General features: G+C 39.2%; 1 protein-coding gene across 1 annotated transcript in view; it reads left to right on the top strand.

The window, feature by feature from the left end:
* The first annotated feature begins 1854 nt into the window (after window positions 1-1854).
* LOC140342385 (protein transport protein Sec23A) overlaps window positions 1855-18138 on the top strand; it is a 49763-nt gene continuing 33479 nt past the window's right edge. Inside the window, exons 1-8 of the mRNA XM_072428549.1 lie at window positions 1855-1931; window positions 8138-8371; window positions 10168-10225; window positions 11186-11272; window positions 11686-11922; window positions 13075-13154; window positions 13723-13867; window positions 17322-17480. Of these exons, the coding sequence (XP_072284650.1) occupies window positions 8151-8371; window positions 10168-10225; window positions 11186-11272; window positions 11686-11922; window positions 13075-13154; window positions 13723-13867; window positions 17322-17480 (987 nt within the window). The 5' untranslated portion in view covers window positions 1855-1931; window positions 8138-8150. The remainder of the gene's footprint in view (window positions 1932-8137; window positions 8372-10167; window positions 10226-11185; window positions 11273-11685; window positions 11923-13074; window positions 13155-13722; window positions 13868-17321; window positions 17481-18138) is intronic.

The raw sequence follows: 18138 nt of genomic DNA, 5'->3' as shown, positions 1-18138 counted from the left end.
GATCACTCCACGCCATTGATTGTCCCCTTCTGTTCACTTACCGGTACTTAAGTGTAACTCCGTTAGGGCAGGGATCTCCGTTAGGGCAGGTAACTCCGTTAGGGCAGGGATCTCCGTTAGGGCAGGTAACTCCGTTAGGGCAGGGATCTCCGTTAGGGCAGGTAACTCCGTTAGGGCAGGGATTTCCGTTAGGGCAGGTAACTCCGTTAGGGCAGGGATCTCTGTTAGGGCAGGGATCTCCGTTAGGGCAGGGATCAGATGCTTGCTTCCTGGTTCAGAATCGCGGGGGCGCGTGTGCCGGCTTCTTACTTTCAGTTTCGCTCTGCACTGCAGCCAGGAGGAGACACACTGCAGCCAGCATCGAGGAGACACACAGGATCGGTTATCGGAGGATGTCTTATTCACGGGTGAGTACCTTATTTTAATTATTTTATAAAAAATCGGGGGTGGCTTATTTAATGGGGATGCCTTATAATCGGGGAAACACGGTAGCCCCCACTACATATAACATTTTATAAAGTTCTATATGGATTACACAATGGATGTGCTCGTTCAGGATAATCTTGGGTGGATTTGGATGGACCATTTGTTCAGTCAGATTACATCACCTGGATAAAGCCTCATTAGAGCTGCACCATATTTGTGGATTTTATGTTTCTTTGAAGCCACGGCCAACATTTAGTTCAATTTATTCATACTGACTTCTTTTCACAATTTTGCATGGATCTGCCAGGACGGTTGTTCAGATGACGGATGTTGAGCGCTCTACACACCCCAGATTCTCTTCCAATGTCAGTCCTGAGCCAATTATCGTATGAGTATCACCTGAGGTTTGTACATAGCCTTAGTGAATTTTTTTTAACTAGGGTGCTTTCAGAGGTTGCTAGGGGTTCCTTGAACATTGAGCAATTTGAAACTCTCAGGACAGTTTAGGTGACACCAATGATCTTTTTGGTGATCTGTAAGTGTGACATTCTTCCCACTGGTCATCAATGTTAGAGCTAAGAATCTAAGCGTCATGGAATACCTGCTTGTTTGCTGGGTGAATGGTGGGCCCAGGCTGAAGTGTGCATATCAAACAACTTTTGATTCACTGACCCAGGAAAAGGGTACTGGTGAGACATTGGAGACATTACTTTCACCTGATACCAATGCCACTAATCCAGTGCTCTCCATAATACCTGCCGTGACTGACTGGAGACTGTCCCAGATTTTAACATAACCTTGGTGCTTTGGATATCTGTTTGTTTGCCTTGTTTTTCTGCTATCAAATGCCCTGAAGAAGCGTCTGCGCTGTGAAACGTGTCGGGATGCAGAAAAAATACATTTAATAGTTCTTTATTGTATATGTGCACAAATTGTGAGGTAAAGCCATGCAATGCTCTTTTTTATTGATTGTATATTATATATGTTGACAATATGCTTTTATAAGTTGAAATAAAATGGAATTTGTATTCTTTTGATATGGGTATGGCAGTATGTTCCCGCTTGGGGCCAGTTATGGGAAATAGGGCTTTTATTCTCCCTATTGACCACCACAAAAATGTAATGAGCTGTGGATTTAGCAATAATAGAAGACCTGGAATGTATTTCAAGGGTTCCCCATGTTAAAATGGTTGGGAAACATTGCATTAGGTAGTAAAATCTAAAGATAGTCCTGATGGCTGACTATTAGTGACTGCTCCAGTCCTCACAGGTGTTATTTCTATTCTGACAGGAACTTTCTGATATGTATTAGTATTATTGTATACATCAGCCCAGTGGCATTATGACGGCAGCACACAGCTTGGCCCCCTCAGGTGCTGTGCAGGCTTGTCACTCACAGGCTGCTCTCTGCTCCTTGACGTGGCAGTGGGCGCCGCCATGTTGGTGACGTCACGCAGTGCGCTGGCTGGCAGCTAGCAGGAGCAGAGGAGTGAGAGGAGAGACCGGTAAGTGTCCGCTGCCCTGTGTGTGGAGGACAGGTTGGTCATGAAGTAAAGTAGGTGACAGTACATAGACAGCTCGGGGCTCTATGTACGTACAGACATGGCGGGGCTGAGGGGAGACATCCCGGGGGGAGTTTGGGGTGTGTGCGCCTCTCGGTGTCACTTACCGGGGAACTCTCAGAATCCCTCACAAGGCTCGGAAGAAATAACCTACCGTCCCATTCACTATCACCGAGCTGCAGTGTGAGGGCCACACAAACTTTCTCCAAGTAACGGTTCTGTGTGATCCTGGGGAGAGGATGGACATGGGGCTATGACTCGTTACTATGTTGTTATATAATATTAGAATAACATTCATATAACTCTGTTATAAATTATTACTTATCATCATTACACCATGCAACACAGAGATCAGGAGTATGTACAACACAGCTAATAGTATTTATTAATGGTATTTTATACAATGCATCATAAATAAGTATGAAAGACATTGACAATAATACATTCAATTAGCAGGGCTGTTTATGTTTTATCTGATCATTGATGTCACTATTAGTTTTATTTATTGTGTAAACATTCCTAATGAAATGCAAAACTTTTGTATACAAGTTATACTCTCAAGGTATGTACACACTTCCAATGGTTCTCGCCAAATCATCGGCCGATATTGGACGAGAATCTGAAGTGTGTAAAGCGCATGTCGTTCATCGTCTGAACAACTGTCCTGGCGGATCCACGGACGATGAACGATCGTAATGCAAGGGAAGGTCCATAGAGCAGAACGATGATGTATGTACTGCACTCAATCATGCATCGTGCAGTAATAGTCATTAAAAACGATCGTGAAAAATCTTTTCCAATGACTATTATTGCACGTGTGTATGCGGCTTTAGATTGTAAGTTCTGCGGGGCAGGGTCCTCTCCTCCTCCTGTGTCTGTATCTGTCTGTCATCTGCAACCCCGATTTATTGTACAGCCCTGCGTAATATGTTGTCGCTATATAAATCCTGTTTATTAATAATAATAATAATAATAATAATATTATTAGGAATAATAACATACTGTACTTTTTTAAAGTGGAACTATAATTCTGCTTTGAAACACAGGCAGGGATTTCGTTCAGAAAGGGGCAAGTGATATCCATTCTGCAATAAAACATACTTTACTGGCTTTTGGAAAACAGTTGAGCTGCGTATGTGTAGCTGGGCGTATGCTGCTAGGGATGTGCCGGGCATCCTTTGCGGCTGCCGGGACTGAATTATCTCCAGCGCACATGTGTAGATGTTACATCAGAACGGTAGAAAAGGGAGAGAGAAGAAAGGAAGGCTTTTTGAAGGCACAAAATAAATTAGTTAAGTATAAAATGACTCATAATTTTATTTAGGTACAAAAAGCTTTAAAATAATAATAAAACACTGTTACAGAGTAACACAAGAAAGGTGCTTTAGCCACACCAAATGCATCGATAAACAAAGTCATAAACTTGCGTATAAGTCATAAATCTAGGGACAGGGTCTCATCCCGACGCGTTTCGCCCAGGAGGGCTTCCTCAGTGTACACAGACCTATACTTATAGTGTTGGAATAGCACCAATTCAACAACAATCAACTATCAATACATGAGTATCTCAATCACAAAAAGGCCTTTGGGTCTGTTGAGAGAAAAGCTTAATGATGTATTAAGGGTTTATTGCTTCTTGTAGTATACTAATAATGTAAATAATCACAAAGAGTTTAAACAGTTTATTTGATCGATTGAAGTTCGGGGTTCCCATAGAACTGGCACAATCTCTTGACCATATATTGTGAACATACAGATAGATGACTTGTTTCAAACTTGTGATCAATGTTTAAATTGAATATTCAGTGGAAGAAAAACAAATGAATGAATCCTACTGTAAAGGATTCAGATGAGACAAAACCATATGGCTTTAAGGGGGTGGACCCGCGACAGCCATCCAAACAGTTACATCAGAACGGCTCAATGGCTGAAGAACCCACCAAGAAGATGAGGTGAATATGGTGGCGCAGGCAACGGATTTGAGGACAGATGATTGCAGTTAAAAAAAACAGACAATGTTATTTTATTGCAGAAAGAGACATCGCTGTACCCATCTGCAATAAAGGACAATTTTTTTGTATTTAGAATCTTTTAATAATTTTTGGAATCTTATAAAGCATCTTTGTTTTATTGGCAGAAATAAAATGACTTTCTTTAAGGGTTTTACCCAGACTTTTTTTTTCAGCTTGGCAGGGCCAGGCTGTATCTGGGAGGTCAAAAAGTGGGCATTGGCTTCACACGACAAATTTTGTGCTCCCAGATGTTTGTGTCATCCTTTTCAAGTAACCGCTATCATTGTTGCTTCTTTTTACCTCAATGTTCTCTCCGGCCCCTTTTACACAGGTGCACCACCCGGGTCTTTCCAAAAAACAGCCGGGTGGTTACTGATAAGTTGGGTCACAAAACGGGCTGCCACCCACCTACAATTTCTTCATTTTTGGATTGAGCACTGTACCCACCACCAATATGTTGTTACAACAATGTGATGCCCTTTATATTATCAGTGCTCAACCCAGAATTTTTCTTAAGCCGGGTGGGAAGAAATTGTAGGTGGGTGGCAGCCCCTGTATTGTGACCAAACTCTTTAGTAACCACCCAAAAACAGCCGGGTGGGTGCTGAAAAGTGCCGGGTGGTGCGCCCAGCTAAAAGGCCCTGGGGAGAACCCTGTATTATGCATCATTTTTCCCACTCCCTTTCTATTATTCTCCAATTGTCCACACATATTTCTATTGTTTTATGTTTTGTGTAATCATTTTGCCTGAGCAGTTGTCTATTGACAGCCGGGCGGCTGCTGAAAAGTACCGGGTGGAGCGCTTGGCTAAAAGAGGCTTGGAGGACGCTTACTGCAGAAAGGACATCACTTTTCCCTTTTGTAATAAGATCAACTTACCTCCCTGATCACAACATTTTAACTAAATTTGCCTCTTCTTGCTCCAGTCCTCACTCAGGTTCAGGATCTTCATCTTGATCGGGCAAGCCAGAATGACATAATTTCTGTGCATGCAAAGGGGAGTTCATCCCTGACAGCCTGCTATGTCACGAACTCACACAGTGTTCTCCCCAGCACCATTTAGTTGGGCGCACCACCCGGCACTTTTCAGTAACCACCCAGCTGTTTTTTGGTGGTAACTGAATAGCTGGATAACAATACAAGAGCTGCCACTCGCCTACAATTTCGGTCTACCCGGCTTAAAAAAAGTTCTGGGTTCAACACTGTCACATATGGAGCAGCGCAGTCACAAGTGTACATTATGAAGAAGATTGTGATCAGGCAGTAAGTTTGTATATTGCAGATAGGACATAATTTCTTTTTTTTTTTCCAATAAAACAAAACTTCCAATAGTTTTGTTTTAGGTCTGCCATCATTTAATAAACACGTCAAGTCATTTGTTTGTAGGATTTGAGTAAGTGTATGGTAGTGATAATTGCATAGAAAAAATACACTTTAGGTTCTTCTACCCAGGGGAGGTTAGTAAGTACCTGTAAGTCACCTTACAGGTACTTATTATAAATTGTAGATCTGATTTGTTGCTAGGTTATAAATTACTCAGATGTCAGATGTTGCCTTGATTATATGCTGCGCGTTCTCTGGCTCTATTCATGTGTTTATGTGGCAGTTTATTTCATTTTTACCGAAGATAAACTTTGCTTTGTCATTCAAGAAAAGGCTCATCGATAACTTCACTACAGTGTTTTTATGTCGGTTAGAGGTGACACATGCAGCAACGGTTCCTGGACGTTTTACAAGAATGCGCAGGACTATTGCTTTGTAAGAGAACATGTAAAGATGCAGCTATTGGCTGCCTGTACAGATGTCAGTTTTCTGTTGCTGCAAATTTCATGATCATGTCCAGTGACAGGAGAACAAGCACTGTTCTGTTCTATAGAAAGTGGTAAGGGGAGGATGAGCAAGTGCCACCGTGCTGCAATCCCCTCCATAGAAAAGCACAGCGGTCATCTCTGCTTAGTCATTTAATAATCTACCAGGATGGATTGATAAATAATTAACGGGGACTGCTGTGCATATTTTGTTTTTTTTTTCGCCAGAGATGATCATGATCATTCGTTTAAGGCAGGGATGTTCAAACTTTTTGCAAGGAGGGCCAGATTTGATGAGGTGAAAATGTGTGGGAGGCGACCATTCAGCACGTACTCAGGGTTAGTGTGGGCGTGGTCTGTGCCGGTCCCATACAGCACACGCCCACCAGGGTGACGTGAAGGATTCCCTGTGCACAGAGTTCGGTGTCTATGGGGGCTCCGTGCAGAGCACGTTCTTGGAATCAGAGTGGGCGTGGTCTGTGCGGGTTCCGCACAGTACACACCTACTATAATGACTCTCGTCCTGCCGGTTATGCCCCCTGAGTAGCGGGACGATAATTGCAAGGCGGTTGATCAACTCTACTGAAAAATATAATAGCTGTTTTTGTACACATGTATTTCTTACTGTGGTCAACAGTGCTGGCTGGCTGCATATTTATGATTTTATGACAGAGGCTGCGGGACGGTGGAAATATGAACATGGGCCCCAATTGGCCCCTGTGCTGGACTTTGGACTTTGCTGGTCCAAAGCATCAAAAATCTAGTGTAGCTTAAGTAATGTGTTTTTTTTTTAAATTGTTCTTGAGATTATTGTGCAGGCAAAACTACTGCATATTTGTTAATTTACTGGTTTTATTTTTTGATACAGAAGAGACCTACTATGGCTCCTCAATTTTCTCCTAGCAATCTTCCTTGCGCTGTACACTAAGCTTCCAATATAGAATGACACCTGTACACTAGGAGGTAGTTCAATCCAAACCAGGCAATCAAAACAGCGGGGGAGCCAGCACCAAAGAAGCCATGGAGACATTGGTATTATTATTATCAAACAGGATTTATATAGCGCCAACATATTACGCAGCACTGTACATTAAATAGGGGCTGCAAATGACAGACGAATACAGACAGTGATACAGGAGGAGAGGACCCTGCCCTAAAGACTTACAATCTCGGAGCTGGTGGAAATAGTGGGAAGTAGTAAGAGTTTCAAAAGACAGAAGAAGACAGGTAGGCCAGTTTGAAAAAATGGGTTTTAAGTGCTCTTTTAAATGAGCAGAAAGTAGGAGCAAGCCGAATAGGATGAGGAAGACCATTCCAGAGAGTCGGGGCAGCTCTAGAAAAGTCTTGGAGCCTTGATGAGGTATAAGTGAGGAAGGCATTAGTAGGTCATTGGAGGAGCGAAGCGAGCGGCTGGGGGAGTATTTTTCAATCAGGTCAGAAATGTACGTTGGACAAGAACTGTGGAGGGATTTGAAGGCAAAGCACAGGAGCTTGAATTTTATTCTAAGGCGAAATGGAAGCCAATGAAGAGAACTACAAAGAGATGCAGCAGATAGTCCCTTGCTATCATTGCTTTCTTATTGCAGGTAGTCACAGTCTATTTTCCATTTCCCAGAATTCCTTGGAAATCTAAAACTGTAACCAGTGTGGTTCAAACTAGAGTGTGAGGATGGGGAGCTGCTGACACTGGATCAGTTGTTGGCAGCTGGACCTTGCAGCTCCTGGTCACCTAGAAATTTGCCACTGCATATAGGTTGTGGGTGAAAACTTGTACTGGTCTATAGAAAATTACTGCTGACTTTTAGGTTTGAGTTGAAGTTGACCTGAACTAAAAAAGTGAAGATTTACTATCTCTTTGGGGATAAGCAGCAGTACCTTTGCCTTGAATTCCTCCTTAAAGTAACAGTGCTCTTTCCAGTTTGTGAGGGCGCCTAGACACTCTGGTGCCTATGGCCGAATATTCATGTATTTTTACTCTGAGATCCAAAGCTGCTGTCTCAGGTAATTTGAGATAAAATTTAGAGATGGCATTACTGTGCTGTTTACTGTTTTCCTTACTGGAGGCTTTCATATTGGGAAGCAGAGTCCTGCTTCTACCAAGATGGCCACCATTACACAGAGGCACAGTGCAGACCAAGGCAAAAGATCAACTGCGGGCATTTCTAATGATTAGTCCTTTTTACCTTGTCGTTGATTTTGTTTTAATGCACAACTTTCAGAATTAGGTTAATCTTTAATGAGTTTACCATGGTGTATTGTTTTTTTATACCTTTAAAGGAAAAAAAGTCTTTCTCCCTAAGACATTTACTTTCCTATGTATTTGTTCCAGGTTACAACTCAAAATGACAACCTTCCTGGAATTTATTCAACAAAATGAAGACAGAGATGGCGTGCGCTTCAGCTGGAACGTTTGGCCATCCAGTCGTTTGGAGGCCACAAGAATGGTGGTGCCGGTGGCCTCCCTCTTCACACCAATAAAAGAAAGGCCAGATCTGCCCCCTATACAATATGAGCCTGTTCTCTGTAGCCGAACCACCTGTAGAGCTGTTTTGAACCCTCTTTGGTAAGACTTCTTTCTGTTTAGATTTCTCCCTTTTTAAAGGAACTGTCAGAACAGCCTGTCATTACTAACTGTCATTAGTGCAATAAATGAATGCAAAAGACTACAAAATATGGGAACTGCCATTTCTGACATCCTTGTAAAAACACTAGCTGCCTGTCAATCCCTGCTTGTAATAGTTTCTAAGCCTAATTTATATACTTGTTCTAGGTCAGCAGATTAGAAAGTACTCAAGGAATAGGAACATCATGACAGCCAGGGAACTAGCTCCCTTTTGGAAGAGTTTTAGCAACAGAGGCAGGGCTACTGATCCAGGAAGGTTTTTGTTGCACTCAGGAATAGCTGCTCTAGAAGGGACTTGTGTTCTGATGACCTGTAAAAAGTGACATTCCACATTCCTATCAAGTGTGTACACTGAGACTTGTCTGGTCTTGTGCCGGTAATGTAGTGCTTCTTATGTGGCACATGTCTAAGGCTAAGGTCTGGTTTCAGATTTTTACTTTGCCGTTTGTAAATTGGTTGTCCCTTATAAAAAAAATTGTCGATAACAATAGTACATAAATACTGGGTAATGATACCACCAGCTTAGGACCTTTAAATGTAGCTGAGATCCTCTTTATGACACTGGCAAAAAAATCAACTTAAATGAGGTGGCCATTGTGTAATTGGTAAAAGCTGAAATAATATTAAGGTTTAGCTCCAGTAAAATGTGCAACAATCACATGATTTTAAAGCACAAAGGTATGAAGCTTAGCGTAGCTTTTTTTTTTTTTTTTTTAAACCCCGAATAAGTATTGTAGTGAAAAAATATTTATTTTAGATTATGTTGTAATACACAAATATACTATTTAAAATGCAAACTACAGTGAGGGAAAGAAGTATTTGATCCCCTGCTGATTTTGTACGTTTGCCCACTGAAAAAGAAATGACCAACCTTTGATTGTAATTGTAGGTTTATTGTAGGTGTGAGAGACAGAATAACAACAAAAGAACCCTCAAAAACCCAGTGCTCAAAAGTTAGAGCTTGATGTGGATTGTAATGAGTGAAATAAATATTTGATCCCTTTGCAAAAGATGACTTAGTACTTGGTGGCAAATCCTTTGTTGGCATTCACAGAGGTTAGACGTTTCTTGTAGTTGGCCACCGGGTTTTGCACACATCCCAGGAGGGATGTTGTCCCACTCCTCTTTGCAGTCAGTTAGGTTTCGAGGCTGATGTTTGGCAACTCGAACCTTCAGCTCCCTCCACAGATTTTCTATGGGATTAAGGTCTGGAGACGGGCTAGGCCACTCCAGGACCTTCATGTGCTTCTTCTTGAGCCACTCCTTTGGAATACCCATCCACAACCCATTTTCAATGCCCTGGCTGAGGGAAGGAGGTGCTCACCCAAGATTTGACTGTACGTGGCCCCGTCCATTGTCCCTTCAATGCAGTGAAGGTGTCCTGTCCCCTTAGCAGAAAAACATCCTCAAAGCATTATGTGTCCACCTCCATGTTTGACGGTGGGGATGGTGCTCTTGGGGTCAAAGGCAGCATTCCTCCTCCTCCAAACACGGCGAGTTGAGTTAATGCCAAAGTGCTCAATTTTGGTCTAAGCAAATTCCTTATACACTGCTTGATAACGTGGTATTTTGCCTGTTCAATATAGACATTTTTTTACTACAATATTATTTTTTTTATTTAGAATGCATTTGGTATGCAATTTTACCTTGGGATGGATATAAATAATAATATATGTACTTACCTTACAAAACCTTCACATCAATCTTGTTTACTAATGATTGTTGTTTTTTTGCAGTCAAGTGGATTATCGGGCAAAACTATGGGCCTGCAATTTCTGTTATCAGAGAAACCAGGTGAGCGAAATTCTGATAAACATGACAGGCCAAATATGTTGCACATCACATTTGTGATTGGTCCCTAGTAATATTGCCAGTTTTTCTTCCATTTTAACACATCAATTATCCAGTATTTTTATTTCTACTGTAATTTCCCTTGGTGGGGGTTTTCCATTATGATTTTCTTGTCAGCTAGAGGAATGAGGGGGTAGATAGTAAACATTGAAACTAAGAAAACAATAAAATATTACTATGGTTTTGAAGTGCAAATAAACCACTTGAAACCAGTTGATTTGTTTCACTATTACATAGTACATGTAAAAGTTACATGGTAATTCGGGTGGAAAAAAGACATAAGTCCATCAAGTTCAACCACCAGGGATATACACATATCTCAGGTATATAAAACCCCATGGACATTGTTGATCCAGAGGAAGGCAAAAATATTTCCTGGTACATTTTGTTTCAACGGGGGAAAAAAATCTTTCCTGATTCCATGAGGCAATCGGATGTTCCCTGGATCAACAGTCTCCGTTATCTTTACTTTAAATCCTTAATCCCCAGTTATATTCTGTGCTTCTAGAAATCATCCAGCTTTTTCTTAAAGCAATCTATAGAAGTTGCTGAAACTACTTCCTGAGGGAGCCGATTCCACATTTTCACAGACCTTACAGTGAAGAATCCCTTCCTTATCTGGAGAATAAACTTAGAGTGCCCTCTTATTCTTTGTAATGATCTCAAAGTGAATAATTGGGAAGAGAGTTCTCTATATGGACCGTTCATATATTAATACAGGGTGATCATATCCCCCCTTAAATGTCTTTTTTTCAAGGGAGAAATAGATTCAGTTCAGCTAATCTCTCTTCATATACAGAAAAGTGGAATTCTGATTTTAGTATATTTACATGTGATTTTCAAAAGTTAATTGTAAATTGCTTACAGTTGGTTATTGTAAATTCTGTTTTGTTCTTATTTTAGTTTCCTCCAACATATGCTGGCATCTCTGAAATGAATCAGCCTGCAGAACTCCTTCCACAGTTCTCCAGCATCGAATACGTGGTTCAGGTGCCATAGACTTTTCTAAAAACATAATAATCTTTCTTTCTACTCACACTATATTATTTGCATTTTCACCTGATAACCTACATGGTTTCTCCTTATCCCCCATTTGTTCTTAAAGTAATTCTACAGCTTTCCCATAAAAAAAATGTTCTGTGTTCATCTGTAATGGTGCATGCTGTTAGCGTTTTAGGATTATGTTTTTATGTAGTCAAGTGTTTTATGTGAATTTTGTTATCTATCATGAAGTGATGGTATATTAAATATTTGTATTAATTTAAGTTGATCATAAAAATAAAAGAAGTAACATGGAGTAGACATTATCTAGCATAAGAAACAAAATATGTATTTGAATATAAATGTGAATATACAGTATTTCATATTGTTTTTATGTTATCACTTTTTGGTTCTAACCACAGCGGGGTCCTCAGATGCCACTGATCTTTCTTTATGTTGTGGATACGTGCATGGAAGATGAAGATCTTCAGGCTCTGAAAGAATCAATGCAAATGTCTCTCAGCCTTCTGCCTCCTACTGCTTTGGTGGGACTCATCACTTTTGGCCGGATGGTTCATGTACATGAATTGGGCTGTGAAGGCATATCCAAAAGCTATGTTTTTCGTGGAACCAAAGATCTGTCTGCAAAACAGCTTCAGGTGATTGATTAGAATCAGTTACCATTACCTGTGTGTTTTAAAGCTTTTATACTTCTATTTGTCATGTTGATTTCATAGCTGTATATGAACAGATTTATTAGGGGGATGCAGAGTTTAAAAGTGTTTTTACTAAGATAATATCTGTATTTAACTATGTGGTGTCTAGGTGCAGGATATGTGTCCTGTATTAAACCATGCACTGGTGTCGTTTTCAATATGCAGGATCCTTGGGTCATGCACCCATATGCATAGCAAGGTAAAAATAAGTATTTTGTTTCCACATGTATGGTGACTGAATTATGTGCTGTACCAACATAGAGTTAAAAAGGAGATAGCACTGTTTGTTTTCTGTGGGTTATTTCTTAAAAATTACAGTTGCTATTTGACTGTGAAGACATTAGTGACCAGTTATGATCAGTGTAAGAAAAAAAAATAGTAGCATTTCCAATATAGTAGTGTTTAAAAGTCCCTTCTAAAGAATGGGTAAAGCTAATGCTGACTAGCTACACATTTAAAATGGACCAATACTTTTTATACTAGTTAAATGCATGATAACAATCATATAAAAAAAATATTGGCCACAGAAAAATGAGATATTCAATCCCTCGTGCTTTAAGTATTGGTAAGGTGGTCTGTGGTGATGGAGCTTAGATGAATGGCGTTCAATAATGAAGTGAATAGAGCCCTAAGCATCTTTTCTTCATAGCTATATTTATCAGGGATCTGTGAGGCTGGAATAAAGGGTGCTTATGCAGTCCCACAGGAGGAAGTGTTCTTTTGTTTTAAATAGGGAACTGTATACTAAAGATAATTTTACTGATTTCTTTGCCACATCAATGTGGGCTAATGAATCCATGCAGATTTGAACTTTATAGAAATATTTTGCCCTTGTTTAAATCACACTTTTAATCTGTGGGCACTCTGGGAAAAGCAGTAAAAATATAGTCAGATTCTACTGAAATGTGTGATCAGATGTTTAGTCTATCACCATGTCTGGCAAATACTGATATTTTTCACTGATTCCACCTGCCAAACCTCCAAAACTGCTTCAATCAGAATCAGGCCTAAGAATATAGTCTGCTTTAAAATAATTCAGCTTCATGTCGATAAGTCATTGGTTTTAGAATAATCTAATGTCAATTTGTGTCACAGGAAATGTTATCTCTTACGAAACCTGCTGCTGCTCAGCAGGGACGTGGGCCACAAGTTCAGCAGCCTCCTCCGTCAAACAGGTATGATCAAGAGACGTGAAATTCATCTAAACATAAGTATTGAATATTGATATTGAACCAGTATTTTAGGTTCAATTTAATATAAATTAATATTTAGTTTTCATTTAACATTATTGTAAATGTTTGTGAAAAAGGTTTTACATTTTTCAAACTATTCTGGTTCAGTTAACTCCATGTTCTAATATTTAAAGTAATCTTATATGGTTACAGTTTATATTTGCTCTGTAGCTGATTCCTTTCCTATGGATGTAGGTTGATGGTAAAGAAAGTTTTAGGTCTCTTCTAAAGCAGTAAATAGTTTTGTCTCTTTTGTCTGGTTTTATTTCATTTCTTTAATAGGACTCCACGTGGACTTTCTGCCACATCAGTTGAGAGGTTGTTTTTCTATATATATATATTTATGAATTTCCCATCAGAATCAAATATCCTTTAGTCTATTTATTACTACCACTTTTAGTAGAACCTTCCATCCTAATACTTTTGAAACCTTCTTGAATTTCACCTGTAGGTTTTCAATGCTAAGTTTTCATTCATGCAAACTAATAATTTGCTCTTCATTCTATTTAAGATTTTTACAGCCAGTTCAAAAAATTGACATGAACCTTACTGACCTTTTGGGAGAGCTCCAGCGAGATCCATGGCCTGTCCCACAGGGCAAAAGACCTCTGAGATCCTCAGGAGCTGCACTTTCCATAGCTGTTGGACTTCTTGAGGTAACAACACTGTTGTGCTATAGTGTGTTATAAAAGACAGCGTGTAAATGTATTTTGCTTTTAGGTTTCTTTTAGCTTGTGTACATCAATTCATGTGTACCCAAGTGTGTGCATGTGATTTAAGAGGTAGTTTTCTTTATATATCATTTTGCTTTATGTATTAGTTTTCCGAAATGTATAATCAAATTCAAATAATACTTAGGACAGGACTTTTAGTCGTCAAACTGGATTCATTTTTAATTTTTAATTTAATCTAAAACATAAATAATTATTTCAAATACATTAAAAAAAATTAAATCCAGCCATTGTAAAATAGCCATCTTGGATCAATCAAAGAAACAATCTTTCTACCTTATTAGTCACAATCACGTCAATGCGTTTCAAAAAATAGTGTTCAGGAGGCATTTCGCATTGTGATTGTGACTACAATAAGTAAATTAATAATAATATTAACCTCCCTGGCGGTCTAAATATGTTGGTATTTTTATGCCAAAAGAGGTACATTGTTTTGCATGGATACTTATATTACATTGTAGGCCTATAATTCTTAGGCATAACTCACCGAAATATGTCCAATATTTAATAAATGCTGGCAGCACCAGTGCTTTGAGACTGGCTGCAGACATCTCGCTCTTAACCTATACTCACCAGCGATTCTAGGTGGATATTTTAACTCTCCACTATACACCAACGCAATCTGCCCGCGGATAGTTTTATTTTTTACATAATATCGCTTACCAAGCAGTGATTCACTACATTATGTACCACACACCTAAACACATTTGATTGATTGTGGGTAACTATCTTTACTCATGAAATACACCACTCAATTTCATCCAGCGCTCCCTAAGATTGATGAAAAGATATCATCATATTTTTTTCAATCATCCTTCTACGGATCTTCTTTCTCCTTATGTGTATATTTTACATTAGTAACACGTATTTCCTCCTACACCATAACACCTGACTACTGTAAAAACCAAATTAGTAATGGTGTATATTTTACCATGTGATTGCAACTACGCCTACACTTTGTTTCTCTTCCACAGCCCTCAATAAATCCCACAGTCTCCAAAAAATCCTCCTTTTTTATATATCATCCTCAGGATACTTTGGTGTAGTTATCCCCATATGTTCCTTGACTTCAGCTATCACGCTTTCCTCACTATACTAATCTCAATCATCCCCTGAAGAAGCCTAAGGGCGAAACGGGTCGGCATATATATATATATATTAAAATATAATGATTACTTTGTATTGGATTCAGTACAGTTATTTTGTATTGAATCTATTGCAAAATAATTTGAATTTTCCGCCGTGCTCCCGCATGCACGCCAGGGGAAGATCGGATGAAGAAGATGTGGCTAGAGGATGGGCATGATGCTGATCGGACCAGGTAAGTGTTTATTTTTAATGTTTTTAACTTAGAGTTTGGCTCCAGGATACCGCTTTTAGCATGTTTTTTTTACCCTGAGCCACACTCGGGATTACCGCTCAGGAGGTTATTAATGGGCTTGGACAGCTATTTAATATTGAAAACATAGTATAGGATATTAGGTGAAACAGTAGTAAGAACAGATTAAAAGAAACCAGCCTGAGTCGAACTATTGGAGCTTGCACTGTAATGGTTTGTGAGCTACTGACCCGAAACAAAAGTATAGTATGTCAGAGAAAAATAACTTACAAAAACACAGATAGTACATCTCCGCAATGCTTCCAAATCTTTTTTTTTTCTGTTGAAGACCATGCAAGTACAAAAACACTGGTTTTACTACCTGAAACTGCATATGTGAAATGTGGTAACCGTACTGCCCATTCTTCTTTTGCTAATCTACTATTCTCCCAGTCTCCCTAACTCTACAACACCCGAGATGAGAAGAGAGGGCTAATTGGACTGTTAAGGTGACCCAAGACATGTGCACAGTGCAGCTCAGGAGAAGATAGAAGTTTAGTGTTCAGATTTATACACATTTTTTTTAAATGGTTCTTTATTTGGTGACAGGATACCTTCAGAAAACATACACGTGGTAAGGTATGAGAGTGACAACTAGTTTAATAGTCCAACAGCTAATCAAATTCACAATGCTGTCTACAGGTTGAGACCATTATGGACTCTTTTATTCTTACAGCTGACCAATAGTTGGTCTGAGGGACAGCAAGTGTTACAAAAGTAAATACATCTCTGTGGTTCCTGTAATTATTTTAGTTCTGTGAAAGAACATATGGTAGAAGCTCAAAAATTCTAAGGGACATAGGTGAGGAAAGGAAAAAGGGAGTAGACATGAAAGGTAAAGGGAATGAAAATGAGCTATCTGGTAAAAGAAGGGTGAATTTGAAGACGAAATAGAGGACTGACCCCATAAAATTGAAGAAATGCTTTTATTGATCAGTGGAGGATAAGGGATTGGTATTTTGCTAATTTTTGGAATTAATCCTAGGCAAAAGCCTGCCAGGTTTGTCACCCAGGTCTATATGAATTTATACACTGTTGGGGATACATAATTTCTTTCCAAAATATGGGGATGCATGATTTGGCTCCATTAGTTAGATGTAATAACAGACCATCTATCATTTTTCGAACAGTTTGCTGTGCAGAATGAAAAACAGGTGGTTGTCTAGTAGAGTCCACTCTTGTAAGATACCTTTTCACAGAAAACTCTTATCTTTGGTCAGGAAAAATGTAATAAGGGCCCATTTGCATTCTGACACCTCCAGTTGTATTTGAGGAATATACAGCATATACTGAGTAAGATGCTAAGAGTTCTGTAGCAACCTAACATCTATCCTGGTTCCTGAACCCTTTATATATAGAAAATTGCTGTCAGATTTTAGTTTTTGGTTCTATTGTGAGGGTTGACCTTCTCAATTTCAGAAGAAGGTAGGAACATAGGGCCTGATTTATTAAAGCTCTCCAAGACTGGAGAGGATACACTTTCATCAGTGAAGCTGGATGATCAAGCAAACCTGAAATGGATCTGCTCCAGGATTTAAAACATTTGCTAGCAAATTACTTTGAAGAAATACGTTCCAGGTTTGCTGGATCATCCAACTTCACTGATGAAAGTATATCCTCTCAAGTCTTGGAGAGCTTTTATAAATCAGGACCATAGTCCTTATGTGGAGTGGATTGTGTGTGTGTCTAGTGGTTCACCATTCATCATACAAAGAATTAGTGCACATACGTAGGTGTGCATGGGATATAGAGGAAAAAAAAGTGTAAGTTGCATTGCTGTCTATGGATCCAAGCAGTAGGGACCATTATTTACTCCTTTCTGAATCTTGGATGCAGTAGAAATTGCCAGCCCTCTGGTCCAGGAAAACAAAATATACATAAGATACAGTATAGAATTATGGAGATGGTGATAGTGGTTATTTTTACAAGCAATATTATGTTTTTGTTATTTTACGTTGTTATTTTAAAATAATTTATGATATGTATATTTTTTTTAATCAGTGCACCTTTCCTAACACTGGGGCTAGGATTATGATGTTCATTGGAGGCCCAGCCACACAAGGCCCTGGTATGGTTGTAGGGGATGAACTGAAGACTCCCATCCGGTCTTGGCATGATATTGAAAAGGACAATGCAAAGTATGTAAAGAAATCAACAAAGGTGAGTCCCATTGAGCTCTCATTACATCTTGAGGCCGAATGTTAGATCAGGATCGGGCAGGAGAGACAATTATAAACAAATACTACTAAATAAACTAAATATTTCTATTTTATTACACATACTTCATCCTTATGACAATGGCAGAGAATATTTAGCTCCTATTTAAACAGCAAGTCAATTTGTTGCAGATACCACCTTGTTGCCTTGGAACAAAATTTGAGAAATCTCTGCTATATTTTACTCCTAATGTAGTATGGTTTTTGTGTGCTACAATCCCATTTTACTCCAATTTTTCACTCCAGTTCTTAAAGTTGTATCCCTTGGAATTTGATTTCTGTGGTCACCTGCTTCACGTTTGACCCTATAAATCAGCTACTTGGTATTGGAATCAGATCTGTTTGGGTTTCCAGGGGAATAATGAAACAAGTCCTTTCCTAAAACAAGACACCGGCACCCACAACCTAATTCACACTTGTGGGACCGTATTATTTTTGTAACACTTGTGAGTTCCTTCTTTTATACTTGGGTGAAAAAATTTTGACTTGAAAATCGGCGTGTTTACAAGAAAAAATGGGCCAATGGAAAATCTCTAGCCAGATGTAGTCAAATTTAACTGAAATTTTGCTGCCATACAGTAAACATGTGTTTACCAGGTAAG

The sequence above is a fragment of the Pyxicephalus adspersus genome, chromosome 12, assembly GCF_032062135.1.
Source record: "Pyxicephalus adspersus chromosome 12, UCB_Pads_2.0, whole genome shotgun sequence".
In the NCBI taxonomy this organism is placed as follows: domain Eukaryota; kingdom Metazoa; phylum Chordata; class Amphibia; order Anura; family Pyxicephalidae; genus Pyxicephalus; species Pyxicephalus adspersus.
The sequence above is the reverse complement of the archived record's forward strand: the minus strand, read 5'-3'. Positions and strand labels throughout refer to the sequence as shown.